Source organism: Puma concolor, chromosome B2, assembly GCF_028749965.1.
Source record: "Puma concolor isolate L17-30 chromosome B2, mPumCon1.1.hap2, whole genome shotgun sequence".
In the NCBI taxonomy this organism is placed as follows: domain Eukaryota; kingdom Metazoa; phylum Chordata; class Mammalia; order Carnivora; family Felidae; genus Puma; species Puma concolor.
In genome coordinates, this window is record NC_141671.1 from 120,751,817 (window position 1) to 120,769,363 (window position 17,547).

Below are 17,547 nucleotides of genomic sequence, written 5' to 3' on the forward strand. Positions count from 1 at the left end.
ACCTACCTCCCTAAGGAATGGAGATAGCAAATGTAATGAGGAGTCGGAAACCCTACATGTTGAGGGTAGAGATGAAGTCATTTAGGACCTTGGGAGGAAGGAAGTAGAGAGGAGGAATACTCCATAAGTCTGTGAGCAACATAAAGGTATCATCTGTATAGTCATGTTTTCTATTCCAAATTGTAGTATAATGTCATAAAATGAATGAATGAATAAATGATGAATGAAAGACTATTGATATTGTAAAGGAAGGTGTGGAGAGTAGGCTGGGTTCCAGGTTCCAATCAGATAAATTATCTCACGGAGTCATCAATGAAATGAAAATCCCATTAGCTTACCCATAAAAATCCCATTGGTGAGGAATCAGCATTTGGTGGTTTTTGAGGCGGGCAACTTTGACCTACTTCTGGGGAATGAACCATTGCACATGGATGACAGGAGCAGGGTAGAGGATGCTAGACCAGGAATGCTGGAAGCCTGTTCTTTCTAGATTCTGGAGCGAGAAGTAAAGTTAATTAACCTGAGAACAGTCTCCCCAATGCAAAGGCTAGAGATGGGGTTTTCACATGGAATGGAGATGACACGAAGACTGGAAGAGTCTGTTAAGCTCCCATGTCAATCTTTCTGAGTGACCTGAGTCTACATATATAGTTGTAGTTACACACACACTCACTCAAGACAAATGGACTCTGGCATTAGATAGCCTAGGTTCACATCCTGACGCATCCCACTTAACTAAACAAGTAGCAAACCCCTTAATTTCTTGAAGCTTCAATTTTACTATCTGCAAAACACCTAACTCCTGTGGGTAAGAAAAGTGAATGTGTTCAAAGGATTCAGTCTAGCATCAGGCATACGGTAAGCTATCAAGCATCAATAGCTCTTGGGAATTTATGCGCTTTTTAGAACTCCTTCACTCCAAGATGGCTGGGACCATTAGCAGTGTTCAAGTTGTGTAGGAAAACTATAATATAAATTTAAAAGATGGGAGAGGTGCTTGGGTAACTCAGTCAGTTAAGTGTCCGGCTCTTGGTTTTCGATCGGGTCACGATCTCACAGTTTTGTGGGTTGGAGCCTGTATCTGGCTCTGCACTGTCAGTGCGGAATCCCTGCTAGGGATTCTCTGTCTCCCTCTCTCTGTGACCCTCCACCATTCATACTGTCTCTGTCTCTCTCAAAATAAATAAATAAACTTAAAAAAGAAAGGTGGGAGCAAATCCTTATCTCATGGATAAGACCTTTGGTGGAGACATTGAATCTTTGCTTAATGCGTGGATAGTTAAAGAGGAAATTATCCTGTTGTTATAAGACTGGAAGGATATCACTGGAGAGCTGTTCTGGGAAATCTTATAAAGGAACATCATCTAACCATCTCAGTGTAGGTTTTTGTGATGTAATGCAGGAGTGGGGACAGAAGACATTGTGCAGTAATGAGGATTATATGATCCTCAATAGGAAAAGAATTTAACTTTGACCAAAAAGAGATCTGCCCTTTGCCCTTGAATTCTGAAGGATAATGTTTAATCCCTTTGAATGTCATGCCTGATAGAAGTGTTTTGGTTTTCCTGGGGCCCTTGGGTTACCAAAACAGTCTGACAGTGTGATTTGGAGTGAGGAAGGTTGGCTCATGAGGTCAACCTCTGGAGGCACTGGAGGTTGAGTTTGGCTACATGGGTGTCAGCCATACCTGCATGATGGATCCCCAATAATCTCTGGACACTGGGCTCAAGCAAACTTTACTGGTCAGTAATGTTTCATGTATGTTGTCATGTATTGATGCCAGGAAAGTGATGCTGTCCACAACTTCATGGGAGGAGAACAACTGGAACTTCCCTGGACCCTGTGCTATGTGCCTTTTTCCCTTGGCTGATCTCCATCTGTATCTTTTAGTTATAATAAGCCATACCCATGGGTATAACATGAGTCTTTCTAGAAAATTATCAAACCTAAGTGTTGTCTTAGGGACTCCCAAACTTGGAATGGGTGTCAAAAGTGAGGATAATCTTGATGACTGCTCTTTTTAACTACACACACCACAATTCCACTTCTCTTGGGAAGGAAAGAAGGGAGGAGAGAAGGGAGAAAGCCTGGGAGGGGAGGAAGGAAGAAGGGAAGGAGGGAGGAAGAGAAGAAGGGAGGAAGGGAAGAAAGAAAACGTCAACCACTATCTATCTGTATAGACATGTGTTCGCATGTATCAGGAGAAAGTATGGAAGTATTTTTGCCTCTGATGGGCAAAATAATTGCCCCCCAAGGATTTCCATGTCCCAATCCCCAGAGCCTGAAAAGATGTTAGATTTCATGGCACAGGGGAATTAAAGTTGCATATGGAATTAAGATTGCTAATTACCTGACCATAAACAAGGGGGATTACCCTGGATTATCTGAATAGATCCAATGTAATCAAAAGGATCCTTAAAAGTAGAAGAGGGAGTTGGAGAATCAGAAGATGTGACTAAGAAAGAATAGTCGGGGCGCCTGGGTGGCGCAGTCGGTTAAGCGTCCGACTTCAGCCAGGTCACGATCTCGCGGTCCGTGAGTTCGAGCCCCGCGCCGGGCTCTGGGCTGATGGCTCAGAGCCTGGAGCCTGTTTCCGATTCTGTGTCTCCCTCTCTCTCTGCCCCTCGCCCGTTCATGCTCTGTCTCTCTCTGTCCCAAAAATAAATAAACGTTGAAAAAAAAAAATTAAAAAAAAAAAAAAAAAAAGAAAGAATAGTCAAAGCGATGTGAGATTTCTGGCTTAGAATATGCAGAAAGGGAACCATTAGCCAAGGACTGTGAGTGGCTTCCAGAAGCTAGAAAAGTTAATGAACCCGATTCTCCCCTGAGAGCCTCCAGAAGGGAACCCAGCTCTGTTGACACTTTGGTTTTAGCCCAGTGAGACCTGTATCACACTTGTAACAAACAGAACTTTAAAATAAATTTGTGTTGTACTAAGCCACTAAGTTTGTGGCAATTTGCTACAGCAGCCACAGAAAACTAATCTAAATGCCTAACTGTCAATATTGGCTACCTAAAGAGATAGAAGAGATTGACTATTTATTTTAAAGTGATACTTAGAAAAATAGAGTAGAGACTTCTTTCCTAGAAGGTAGTCTCTTCACTTTCGATGCTGAAGATTTCAACATGTATGTTCCCTAAAGAATTCAACCTTATTAGGTCCAAAACCTAACTTGTCATCTTTCTAGAACACTAGACACTTCTGGTGCCCCTCTCTGCCAAGGGCATCCCTCTTCTACTAGTTTAGAATTGGTCTCTAAGTTCAGAGGTGTTGCTGTCATATTTCTCAAACCCAACACCTCCCTGTTTCCATTGGTTTCATTGAGCTTGTCACTTCGCTCTAGGAATGCGACAGCCATACCTACGAGGTGCCTCTATTTTCATCTCTCCCCATTCCAGTTTACTCTATTCTCCAGATCCAGGTAAATATTCTGAAAGCACATCTTCCATCATGTAACTCTTTGACTTTAGATCCTTCTTTGGCTTTTCCTTTCCTACAGACTCACAGTTTAAATTTCTCCAATCCCAGCGACTTCTTTTTTCTTTCTTTTGAAAGAATGGATTTTTAACTCCAAATGTATCATTTTCTAAATCATACCACACAGATTTCACAGCCTAAAGGATTTTGATTTTTATCATTTATTTTTGCCATGTAAAAACGTCATTTTTCCTGGATCATTTTATTTCTATAGAGATGATTTGATTCAAACAGTACTTTGACTCATGCTAGTAGTGTTCACTGTGTTGTCCAGAATTAAAAACTTTAATTTTCTGGTTAAACACCGTGAAATGAATTTATAATACTATTAATATAATTCTTAACTCCTTTTTGCTGTTATTATTTTTCAAAATACTATCTGTAAATATTTAAAAAAATGAAAAATTCTCCAAAGCTTATGTTAAAAAAATAAGTTTTCAACCAAACTCCTCCTCATCTTTAACTTCCCTTTCTCAGAAGTCAGTCACTTGCAATTCTTTTTCTAAATATCATGCTTCATTGCAACTATTTCTTGCTGTTTCAGTTTTAGATATTATATTTCAACTTGTTACCGTGAAAGACAAACATTTAGTGTTCTTGGACATGACTCACATTTCCTCCTTATCCAACCTACTCATATATCAGAATTTGTTGTGTAGATAATTGCAGACCATTCATACTGTTCTGACTCTGTAGCTATTATTTACAACTTAGCAACACAGTGCATTGTGATTGCATTTTCCTTTTCTGTACAATTTTTTGTTTTGTATTTGGAGTTAATAATTGTCTTGTGGGTTTTTTTGTTTTGTTTTGTTTGGTTTGGTTTGGTTTTCTTCTTTGCTTAGTTTTGGATGTGACTATTGCTAATTCATCCAGAAACCTCTGCCTGAGATGTAAATCTCCTCTCAGGAACTAGACACGTAAGGTATTTATAAACTTCATCTTCCTGTTAGGGACATCCTCCTGGATCCTCTGCCTGTCTGGATTGGCTGTTGTCATACCTGCCACACGACTACTGTGTGTGTGTGTGTGTGTGTTGGGGGAGGGGACAGATAGCATCCTGGTGATTCTCTTTCGCCTTCTCCTACATAACATCTTCCGTGTGCTCAGCTTCATGACTTCCTCTTCCTCAATATACTCCCTCGTTTGGAAGATGGAGGAGAGCAGATCCTCCGTTAGCTTCCTCAAAAAACTATTCCTTTTCCCCGAAACTTTTATTTTGAAAAATTTAAAACATGGAGAAAATTTGAAGAATTTTTCAATCAACACATATTTTAAACATTTTACCACATTTACTATTTTTCTGTCTCTTCCTCTCTCTCACTTTTCTCTGCCCCTCTCCCTCTCTCCACCAATCTAATTATCTCTCTGTGAACTATTTGAGAATTATTTACAGACTCATAACTTCAACCTGAAATATTTCACCATGTGCCTTCTGAAAGTCATGCATGTGGGACCCAAATTTTCTAGCCACAATACACTCATCACACTCAGGAAATTATACATCAATATAATACTATTATCTGGAATGCATCCACACTCACATTTCCTCCATTATCTCCATACTGTCCTTCAATGATCTTTTTTTTTTTTTTTTTCCATTTTATTCTTCCAGGATCCAATCAGGGATCTCATCTTGCATTTAGTTGTTAGATTTCTGTAGCCTCCTTTCAAATTACAGTTCTGTAACCCCTCCCTGTCCCCATCTCATAAAATTGACATTTTTGAATATTCCAGGTAAATAGTTTTGCAGAATGCCCTTCAATTTGGTTTTGTCTCATTTCTCATGCCATGTTGGTCCTGTTATCTCCTTTAAAGTGTTTTCTACAAGGTTTAGCTCTTTGCCTGATGTAAGCTATAGAGAAAGCAAATACACACATATCCATATGCATACACATATTCACAAATTCAAGTTTGTGCATAATTTCAAGTGGCTCACTGACCTTCCCTTGAAGCCTACACATGCAGGTGCACAAAACCTGGGAAAGACTGTTCTCTAAACATAAATGGCATGGGTGATGGGACTTATGATCCTGCTACTCAGCAATAGTGCTTGAGTTACTTTTTAAGTCAGATAATGTTTATTAGAAATGATACCTCTTGGGGCGCCTGGGTGGCGCGGTCGGTTAAGCGTCAGACTTCGGCCAGGTCACGATCTCACGGTCCGTGAGTTCGAGCCCCGCGTCGGGCTCTGGGCTGATGGCTCAGAGCCTGGAGCCTGCTTCCGATTCTGTGTCTCCCTCTCTCTCTGCCCCTCCCCCGTTCATGCTCTGTCTCTCTCTGTCCCAAAAATAAATAAACGTTGAAAAAAAATTAAAAAAAAAAATAGAAATGTTACCTCTTAAGTTATGGCATTATTTGTTTCCCTAAAATTCATATGTTGAAGTCCTAGTACTGTAGAATAGGACTGTATTTGGAAACAGAGTCTTTAAAAAGGTAATTGAGTTAAAATGAGGTCAATAGGGTAGGCCCTAACCGATATGGCTAGTGTCCTTTGAAGGAGAGAAGACTGGGATGCAGACAGAGACATCAGACATGTGCATGCACAGAGAGCCAGCCATGCAAAGTCATAGAGAGAAGGTGGTCATCTGTAAGCCAAGGAGAGGGGCCTTAGGAGAAGCCAGCTCTACATCAACTTGATCTTGGACTTCCAGCTTCCAGACTTGTGAGAAAATAAATTTCTGTATTTTAAGCCACCCAATCTGGGGTATTTTGTCATGGCAGTCCTAGCAAACTAATGTTGATACCTTTCTGAATTCTCTGAGAAAATTAAAAAAAAAATTTTAACATTTTTATTTATTTTTGAGAGACAGAGAGAGACAGAGTGTGAGCAAAGGAGGGTCAGAGAGAGAGAGGGAGACACAGAATCTGAAGCAGACTCCAGGCTCTGGGCTGTCAGCACAGATTCCGACACGGGGCTCACACCCACGAACCGTGAGATCATGACCTGAGCTAAAGTTTGATGCTTAATCAACTGAGTCACGCAGGCACCCTGTCTCTGAGAAAATTTCAATTATTTCCTCCTCCATTCCCATAGCACTTCATTAATGCAACTAAGATAGCACATATCACACTGTATTATGGTTAAAAATGTCTCTTCTACCAGACAGAAGATCTTTAGAGTAGATGCTAAACATTCTTGCATCACCTGGCATAAAATCTAGGGCTTGATGGTGCTCAGTTGTTATTTCTTACTCTGAATTAAATGAAAGCATCCAAAGGGCTTTTATTTCATGGGCAAGTCTTACCTCTGAAGTGATAGCTATTTCTGAAATGCTATAGATGTAGGAAAAGATGTGGATCACATACAAAGTTATATCTAATAAAGTTATCATAATTTATTATAATTTGGTTTATTAGACATTTATGAGAGTGGGCTTAGACCTCCCAGGTTGTTTCTGAAACCATTAATGATTTACTTAACAAGTGTCTATTGAATGTCTTCTAGGTGCTGGCCATTGTGACAGATAATGGACCAAATGGCAAGCCAAAACTGAACTTGTTCCTGCCTGCATGCAGCTGACATGCCAGAGAGATTCCAGAGTTTTGGGAAATAATTCAATTCCTTCCAGGCTTCAGAGAAGTAGAACAAACCCACAGCCTATACGTTCATAGACCTTGGATAGCCTTGGAGAACTCAGGTAGTAATGTAGCCCTCTAGTTTTAGGATGTCTTTCTGGAGATGTCTCTAGAACTTCAGTCACAAATGAGGTCCACTTGAGAACATTGAAAACACGAAGAGCCTACTAAAGCTTGGAAAATTTTTGGAAGTAAAATTATTTCTGAGTTTTGAAGTGAATAGGAAAGAGTCTTAGAATTCTGACATTACTGGGCCATATTTCTGCACTTGAGACAAAGTAAGAGAAATAGTGTTCCAGGACCTAGAGACGACCTTAGAAATGTTGATTATTCAGTAGAAAATAATTGCAATGCTTTAGGAGGCATCAGACCAGCTTCCTGACTTCTGAATCACAAGAGGTGGTAATTGGTGGTTCAAATGACAGGCTGGTGCATGTTTTTCTGGGTAAGTACGTTAGTGGCTGGGTAAGTAAGTGGCAGTCTTTGAAACTTGGGAGAATTTAGGGGTAGATTAGGGATTAGCAATACTGTAAAGGTCCAGTTAGTAAATATTTTAAACATTGTGAGCCAAAAAGCAAAACTAAAGATATTATGTAGTTATGTATATAAAATCAGAGATGTGTGCATGTTTATATACTAAGTTAAATAAATTTTTGCAATTTTTTATTGATAAAATTCAAAACACAATAATTATAGAGAAAATGTTTTATTTACCCGAGGTTCAAAATTACTGTTCCCTATCTCTAAGTTGATTATAAATGTTCAACTGTGTTTATTGGCAATGAGATTTTATGTGTTTTATGTTGGAAAATGTCATTTCACACACATAGTACTGCAAAATATTGATCTCAAGCTATGGGAATTGATTTTACTTTATTATAGTCATCGTTTGGATGTCTAGTAACCCAGACACTTTATTTATTTACTTATATTTCAGTTTTGAGAACTTGGGTCCTGAGGCCCACGCTGAGCTTTTGACCTTCAGGTAAAATGTTGCCTTCCAGCCCTGGTTCAGCATTGCTAACACCAGTCCCACCTGGACTGCCAGTCCTGGAATTAGCTCCAATACGGGATCTTCACTGGCCAAAGACTAGCATCTGCCTTTCCTATACTAAGGAACTGCCTATCAGGGTAGCTTTTTGCTTGCTAGGCATGCTCGTCAACCCCTCTGTAGGTTTTTTTTGCCTTTTCCTTAAAAGAGGCCCTCCTTGAAGTTGGCCACCTGCCCCTCTGTTATTGTGTTATTTGAAGTCTTTCAACTTTAACGGACTCCTTCCTACTGCTGGGCCTGAGCCCAGTATCTGCCTCAACTTCACCACCTCCCTCAGCGTATCCAGTTTCTCTGGGCCTTCCCAGTCTGGCTTGTCCAACTACCACCAAAGCTCTAGTGCTGGAACCAGGAAGGACAGGTTTATGAGCCTTAAGGAAGTTGATGTTGGCATGCCCCCGGGGCTTTCCCAAGACAGCAGCATACTTGCTGTTTTTTTCTTTGATTTTAGAAAAGTTCTCAGTATTCTGTGGGCACAAGGACCTTGTAGAGTGTGAGAAATATTTATGATTGGTAGGAGATGTAATGATTGCTGCCTTTGAGAGCATAAGTGTTCTTGGCCATTAAGTATTACAGTCTGCACAAGGAAGCTTTCAGAGAACCCAGAAGGTGCAGATTGTTCTAGTTTTTACAAGGGTAAAGAATACAGTGGCTTACAAGGTTCAAGTAACTTAGAGAGTAATAGGATCAGATCCAGGTGACTGTACAGTGTATTCCAAAGTCTAAGTTGCATGGAAGGTGTGGATTTGTCCAGAGTCCAATGCTCAGGTGAACTGTTAGGAATAAGTTTTTCTTTTTAATGTTTATTTATTTTTGAGAGAGAGAGAGAGACAGAGACAGAGCATGAGTGGGGGCGGGGAGAGAGAGAGGGAGGCGCAGAGTCCGAAGCAGGCTCCAGGCACTGAGCTATCAGCACAGAGCCTGACATGGGGCTCAAATTCATGAACAGTGAGATGATGACCTGAGCCATAGTTGGATGCTTAACCAACTGAGCCACCCAGGTGCCCCTGTTGGGAATAAGTTTTAAGACTTGAGACACTCAAAAGAGGTTGGGGTTAGGGTTCATTTAGGGGAATTGCTAATAGCAGAAAATATGACTAGAGACTGGACAATCTAATGTCTCTACTACTCCTGCGTGTAAGTGTCTCAGGTAAATTCCCTGAGGTTTACTCACCTCAGGATCTGAAGGACTAAGATATTTTTCCATTAATTTAGTAATTTTGAGATAATTTGAGATCACCTTAAAATGTAGAATTTGGTGTTAAGAGTCAACCAGTAAGTGAGACAGGCAAGACTTTATCAGAGGCCGCTTGACTTTCTTATCCGGTGTTTTTGTGTTCTCAGGGTTGAAAAAAGATAGAGGATGAGGGTAGAAGCAGAGAGGAAGGAAGTTTGGGCAGTGGGGAGAGGTAATGAATATAGTAACAAAAAGACAGAGCCAGAGTCGGTGGTATTCTGGTGAACAAAGTTGGTATAGAATCAAGTGACATCATGGAGAGTACCAGCAAGGAGCATTTGAGTGCAACTGGGGTATCAGTACCAGGTAAGACTTCTGGAGTCAAGGTATACAAATTATTATAGAAAATACCAAGACAAAGAGTTAGAAATCAAGAAGACAAAAACCAAGATAATAGATCCTGGAGGGCCAAATAAGGAAGGGGGTTTAAAATAAGGTAAAGTCTTAAAAAGAAGGAAAAATGTGAGATGTTCAAAGGATGTATCAGTCAAGATTCTCCAGAGAAACAGAACAAGGTGGAGGTGGGGGGGAGGGGGAGAGGGAGAGGGAGATGGACAGACAAAGACACACACACACACACACACAGAGAGAGAGAGAGAGAGAGAGAGAGAGAGAGAGAGAAGAGAGAGAGAGAAAGGAATTGGCTCACTTGATTGTGGGGGCTAGCAAGTCTGAAACTTACAGGGCAGGGCAGGCTGACAGGCTGGAAACTTGGGCTGATGGTGTAATCTTGAGGCGAAATTTCTTGTTCTTTTAGTCTGAACCTGGATGGAAAGCCACCAACATTATTAAGGGTAATCTTCTTTCATTAAAAGACAAATGATTGTAGATATTACCACCTTTACAAAAAAAACCATCATGGCAATATCCTCGATTAGCTTTTGGTTAAATAACTGGGTACCGTAGCTTAGCCAAACTGATGTGCAAAACTACCATCACAGAGAGGAAGGTAAAAGTAAGAGCACTGTTAATGAGAGTCAAGGCAGACTAGATAGATTGTCTTAAGTGCAAATAGAAAATTTGAAGCTATATGTCAGAAAACTAGATAAAAGCCATAATTCCTAGGAATCTCCTAATTTTGATACAAATTGTGGTGTAGACTGGATTTTTCTTTCTTACAATCTGTTTGCTACAACAGCAATGATGACAACAGTACCCCCTGAAGCGGCAGTTTCCACACCAGGCAGAATCTGACTTCTGAGATAGCACTAACCAAGGTGATCTTGGGCAAGTAGTCAAGCTCTAGAGGTCCTCTAGTCTTATCTTAAACCTAAAGTTTAAGTAGAATCCGTAGTAAATATTTGCAAAAGAGAATTCAAAAGTGTATGTGCTGCCCAAAACAAAGTGTTTACACTGAACTTGGTTACATATAAAATGGCTTGGAGGGATATTTTAGCCCCAAATCCAGAAGATTCTAATTCAGTTGAAGTGGACTGGGCTTCAGGATTTAAAAAATAAAAACGAAAATTGAAAAAAACTACTTGGGGTATTTCTAAGTCTATCCTGTGCAGAGAACCTTTTGCCAAAGGCATCCAAACATGTTTTTGTTTACTTCTTTGCTGTCCATGTAAAGAGGGCTTTGGACTTTGATTTAGGTTTAGGTTATCTCTATGGCATCTTCTTCTAAAACTCATTTCTTCTGTGTCAGCAACTCATGCGGGTACTTTCACTGGTTAGGCATGAAGGTAAAGTTAGGGGGGAGGTATCCTGAGCTGAGAAAGAACAGCACAAACCCTTAAAAGGAAACATGGCTCTTATTCTGCAGTTTTCCTTAAGGGCATGGGCTCCAATAGTAGAAAAAGGGATTTTGACATGACTTTCAGAAATAATATTCATATTTATAAGTCATTGTATATTGGGATAGATTCTTTTCCTATTTCTTTTCACTGCTTTTAAGATTGTAATAGTTTAGTGTTTTCCAAAGACTATACTGAGCCTACAGGATTTTTTTAAATAATCTTTACATTAGAAAAGAGTTCTAAAGCTTTATGTAACCAAGGAGGTTTTCATAGGACTAGTGTTCCAGGGAATCACATTTTGAGAATTACTGCCTTAGGGTCATTTAAGCTGGAAGAGCTTATGCCCACCATTTACCATAACTCTCTGGCTACATTGCTGTTAATTTATTTCTTTCATCATAAACCTGTACTCCCCTTCTCAGCATGAAGTGCATGTATGAGGATGCTCTGGTCTATGTAAAGAAGAAAAGAACGAGTTTAATTGTTCAGTGAAAGTTAACTTGAATTTGGGGAGTAGAAGACTTGGGTTTCAGTTCTACTTCTGGAATCTAGTAAATATGTGACTTGGGACAAGTAAGTCACAGACCTGACTTTGAATAATCAGACCTTTATTTGACTCAACTACAAAATAGGAATAAAATGTTTATAAGGGATGTTGTTAAGTTTGATATGAGATAATACGTATGAAAACATTTCAAACCGTGAACGCTTTAAAACAGAAGACATAATTCTTTTATAATTAAGTACTTTATATAAATTGAACAGAGTTATGGGATTCCTATATGGTTAAAGCACATTTTTTAGTATGTTGACTTTCAACTGTGAAATGAAGTGTATTACAAATGTAGAAACTCCCTGGAATTTCTATAACAAAACCATTTGTTTTGGGTTATTTTTGAAGAAAACAAATGATCAAATTGTATTAAAATTTGATTATTACATATACTTTTATTAATATGTAGTATTTGTCTACAATGTCCTGGAAGAGGACTTTGATCTCATGACACTATTGTCATTACAGCCTTTTTCCTCCTTTTTGATTGTCCAATCATTAACGAGCTGTGACCTTCCAAAACATTGAAGTTACTCACAGCTGTGTAACTCATTCAGTTTCTCTTTGCTGGACTAGAAACAGGAAGGAGTACTACTGTCTTCTAGTAAAACAGGTTTATACGGCTAATGGAGTCTATGCAGATTCTATCAATGGAAGAACCTGTCAAGAGGAGCACTGTTAGGACGTACAAAATAATTTGTATTGTAAGTACAGCTTTTAATTTCAGTCTTTGTAGCTTTGTGATAAATGTTAAGTGTATGACTCCCCATTTACATTGGTGTTGCTTTTTGAGTGTAAAGTTTTAAGTGATTGCATTCACTTTGGCCCTTGTGACAGCTCCAATGCCACGTTAATATTTTGAATACCATTTTGCCTAAGAAATTTGAATAACAAGTTAATATCTGATCCATCCTAAAAAGTTGGCATCTTGTGGCAAAACACTTTGCAGCATTGATTTTAGCACGATCATAATCCCATCCCAAATCACCATTTTATTGCGTGAATATTTTTAAGACCACAGTTTAAAAAATCAAAGATCAGTGTATGTCATATTCTTTGTTGGACTGTTGCTTTTATCTAGTTTTCTTTACTCCTAAAGACGGTCTCTTTTACCTTTTTTCTCTTTGCTTTTTTTTTTTTTATATGTTAAGATCTTCCTTGTTCTGAAAAATAAAGTTTTCCTTGATTTGATTACTCTCTCAAACGTTTGGGGAAGGGGAGCTCCATCCACTGCCCCGGTTTTCTCACCACTCACCCATTCATTCCCTGTTCCCTTGCTTGTTTTCACTCTCCTGAAGTCATCTCCTTGAAAATCTTTCCTTCTCCTCTGTCCTCCTGCTGTGTCTCCATAACAACAATATGTGGATATTGTTCTGTTCTCATCTTGAATTATTCTCTCCCCATGCTTCCGTGATGGCATTGATATCCCCATTTTTATGACTTTTCTCTTTATCTGCATTCTTGGCTGACTTTCTTCTTTCTTGCACATAGCATTCCACCAAACCTTGTCTAAATATCTTTCCTTTAGGCAATCTCATCTTTTCATGGTTGTAAAAGTCATATTCTCAACCAAGAATTTCAAGTAGGCCGGTAGGTCTGACTTCTTGCTGAGTTTCTGGCACAAGACTTCAAATGCCTGCTTGCTGGCTCTCATCCAGTAACTCCAGCCAAAAACAGTTGCATAATTTCTCACACCTATCCTGCTGCATTTTTCTCCTAAGTTCCCTGCCTTAGGTAATGTCACCACCATTCTGTCACTCAAGCATTGTTTCTAGAAGTAAATGAAACAATGTGTGTGAGCATTGAGCCCAGGAGCTATAACAAAGTAAACTGTCAAGATACTCTATTTAGTCATTATCCTTCTGGGAACTTTAGAGTGCTCTTTTAACTCTTATGCCATTTATTAGATTTATTCCATCTATAAATTAAAGACATTATAAACTTCTTGAAAACAAAATTTTGTGCATCACTTATGTTCCTTCTTTCTATCATTCCAGTGGTTTACTAGTATGTATAATAGAAGCTCAGTATTTTAATTTTTTTTAAACTTATTTATTATTGAAAGAGAGAGACACAGAGAGACAGAGCATGAGTAGGGGAGGGACAGAGAGAGAGGGAGACACAGAATCCGACGCAGGATCCAGGCTTCGAGCTGTCAGCATAGAGCCCGACACGGGGCTCGACCTCACAAACCGCGAGATCATGACCTGACCCGAAGTCGGGCACTTAACTGACTGAGCCACCCAGGGGCCCCTAGAAGCTCAGTATTTTAAAATTGTAGTTTCAGAAATACCCTGTTTCCAAATTTTAACATAGGTTTCATTCAAGAAACTTTAGATGTATCTACTGTGTTGCTGGCACTCTTTATACAGCTTTCTAAAGCCAAATGTTGGCTTCTTGGTGATTTTTGGAGTCCGAGTTCTCCCCTGTCCATTTTGTAGCTAGCATAAATAGTTTAAGATGCACATGCACCTAAATATCAAGAAGCTAACTCAGAATTACTCATTTAGAGGAAGTGATTATAGGAGATTAAAAATGAAGCTTCTTTGGGACACCTCAGTGGCTCAGTCGGTTGAGTGTCCGACTTCAGCTCAGGTCATGATCTCATGGTTTGTGAGTTGGAGCTCCACATCGGCTCACTGCTGTCAGCCTGTCAGATCCTCTGTCCCCCTCTCTCTGCCCCTTTAAACAAAATTTTTAAAAAATGAAGCTTCTTCTCAGGGAATTTACAGAATAATGTGAGAGCAAGCCAAAAATACAGAGAACAAGTAGAGTCGTGAGGAAACAGACACTAAGATTTAACAGGAAAAAGTTCTAGAGCATCCTAGGGACAGCTAGATGCTGTTTATTTTCCCATCAAGTTTGAATGGTAAAAGGACTAATGATAAGATGTAAACCAAAATATACCAATTTTTAAATCTATGATTTACATAGATTTTGTAAATCTATGAGGTTTACCATAGGACTATATCCCAGTGTTTCCCTGCTTTGTATTCCTAGTCCTGGTCACGTGTGGCTTTTTAGCATCATAATAAGGGACTCAGTGCTAGTGATGCTATTTAGTAACTATTTAAGTTCACTTTTTCCCTCTCCATTCTTTCCACTGAATGCTGGAAGGTCACTGAAACTTGGGCTAAGTTTCAGACTTTATGTAAGAATTGTTTTCATAGGGGGTGCCTGGGTGGCTCAGTCCATAGAGCATGTGACTCTCGATCTCGGGGTTGTGAGTTTGAGCCCCACGTTGGGTACAGAGATTACTTAAAATAAAATATTAAAAAAAAAGAAATGTTTACATAGTATTTTCACATATTTTCCCAGTCCCTGAATCCACTGCTGTTCTAAAGTTAGAAATGTTAATTTTCCAGTTGATTTTCAGAGTGAAAACAAAATCAGTGGTTTACAGTATTATCGAAGCAAATTTTGTTATTGTGTTTTTTATGAAAGTGATTTTTTAAAAAGCTATAACAAAGGTTATTGGAGTTGTAAAATACATTCCTAAGTAATTCATGTGTCTGTTGTGTTCATATTCTATGGCAATATATATTTTTCAAGCTCTGTCATCCAGCATGCTTATCATTGGACTTACTGGGTGGGGAAAAAGGTGAGTGGGAATAATTCTCTGCAATTATATCACAGTTTAATTCTAGTCATTGCATAAAGTCCACTACACTGAAGAGCCTTGTCAGCAGTAGTGATAATGAGTGACACACACAATCTTTGGTCATAGAGCTTCCACATCGTTATCTGTGCTAGAGATCAAAGCGATCATTTGTCAGTTAATTATTTGAATGCTGTATTTTCACATGTATTAACTATTCTCATCCCCTCCATAGGACAGAGCTGGGAGGGAAACCCCTGCTCCCTAGGAATGAGGTAGTTAACGATTTCACAACTCAGGAATGCTCTTAGATAAATCATCTCCAAACAGGTACCTAGTTAAGAATGAGAAGTGGGCAAAGGTAAATGGCCCTCATAGTTTCATCCATACTTTAACTCAATCTGGGGTTACACTAACCAGGACTCATACATTGGAATTTAAAGATCTGTAGTAAATACTATTTTAAACTTGTTCCCAGAGCTTTCTTATTTTCAGGCCTTTAAAACTGTACGTTCCCCTGTCACTGTTGGATCTGGTGTTATGAATAACTAGCTTGCCGTGTGGCTTTAGATTCACTGACGGAGGGCAGGATCTTTGTACCTTTGTACATTTTTTAAAAATTGTAAAGGTCACTTTTCCTTATTTTAAATATAGGTTCTCCTTGCTTTGTTGGTGATTGTGTCACTTGGACTGGGCCTGGGGCTTGGACTCAGGCGACAAGAGGAGCAAGGTAACCCCTCAGTGTTTTCTCAACACATTTCCTGATTCCTCCTTTCTCCTCACCTTTACCGTTGAAACTTGTCCCCTCTCTCGAGCCCCCTCTCTCTTGCGTGGAGCAGTCTCATCCAAGGTTTCTTCTTCTCCCACACCGCACTTATCGGGAGCCCACATCTGTGGTTAGCATTATCCAATGTCATTTCTGGACTTCACTCTTTTACCCCCGCCCCTTACTCCTTTGAGAGTCATATCATTCCTGTATTTTCCCCTCATTTGTTCTCACCTTCATTTGATAACTGGATCAAAGACTCCTTCTGTCTCAGCATCTACTCTAGTCATTCCTACCTGCTGATAAACTTGGCCTCAAAAGTCTTGGTTACTCCCCTCCCAGGACCTCCTGGGAGAAGGTATCACTTTCTTCTTGAAATCTCACCATTTCTTGGCTAGGCAATGACACATTCTTGAAATGTAGTACAGACTAAAAGCTTCATGTTTCTTTATTTTTCCTCCTGAGAAGCAAAGAAAAAATAGGAGAAAGATGCTGCAACATATCAAAATACATCTTTTTTTGCAATATCTGGTCAATATGAACAATAAATAAATCATTTACAAGCATTGTCTAAGTCTTGTTATGTATTGTTTGGGTACTTTTATTAAGGGGAAGTAGGAGGTCGGACATGAGATCATTTGTTCTCCTTTTTAATTGGGCCGATTAACTTTTAGTTTGACTCCCTTGGGGAAGGTCTTTTTGCTTCTTCATTAGGGAGACTCATGGTGAGACTGATAAACAATTTTTCAGTTATGTTTTCACTTAAAAATTAACAAACACTCAGTGCTCCCAGGATAGCATGGGAACATGGCAGAACTGAAAAGGTGGACCTTACCTGGAAAATTACTATCTTTTTTGAGTCACTTGGCTCAAAATTATATGTACTGAATTATAGTACAGAGCTACAGGTTGTGTTTCTGAACTACAGAGCCCTAGGCCTAGATCTAACAAGTGTTGCTGGGCCACTTTAGTAGTAGTATTCTGATGTAAGTGTGCACAGAAGTACATCACTTCTTGGTTCTCTTATCCTTGCGTCACGTAAATTAATTGCAAGAGGCACATACTAATTAATCTCTGAACAAAATCTCTGATTATTTTGACTGTTTCTCTCACTTGCTTATTTTATTGCACCTACTGGCTGGCTTCCCAGTGTCATTGTTCCTTATTCTTGTCCTTATATCTCCATCTGTCAACCCTCATGTGGCACCACCCCCTCCAGGACTTTGGTATTTAACTCCTGCCCCTCCTTTGCCAGCACTCTTGAAATACTCACCTCCTCATTCTTTTACCACTGATTCCTAATCCCCAACCCTGCACCATTTTCACCATTCTCCATTCCAGTTAACCTGCTTTTCATAGGCAGTGTGAATTTTAAAAGTAGTTCTTCTAGTTTGAGTTTGTATGTATTCTTATAAATGTGTTCTTTTGGGGCGCCTAGGTGGCTCAGTCGGTTGAGCATCCGACTTTGGCTCAGGTCATGATCTCGCGGTCTGTGAGTTTGAGCCCCGTGTCAGGCTCTGTGCTGACAGCTCAGAGCCTGGAGCCTCCT

At 39.5% G+C, this 17,547-nt stretch overlaps 1 protein-coding gene across 3 annotated transcripts in view; it reads left to right on the forward strand.

The window, feature by feature from the left end:
- ENPP3 (ectonucleotide pyrophosphatase/phosphodiesterase 3) overlaps positions 1-17,547 on the forward strand; it is a 92,726-nt gene that overhangs the window by 3,293 nt on the left and 71,886 nt on the right. The window contains exons 2-3 of one of the 3 annotated variants that reach the window (XM_086707861.1): positions 6,927-7,119; positions 15,887-15,962. Coding sequence is in view for 1 of the 3 variants with exons in the window: in XM_086707860.1 (XP_086563986.1) it covers positions 12,261-12,338; positions 15,887-15,962 (154 nt within the window). In the remaining 2 variants the exon portion in view is untranslated. Of the gene's footprint in view, positions 1-6,926; positions 7,120-9,509; positions 9,649-12,178; positions 12,339-15,886; positions 15,963-17,547 lie in introns of those variants that run through there. The other 2 variants (XM_086707862.1, XM_086707860.1) reach the window with 2 other exon arrangements.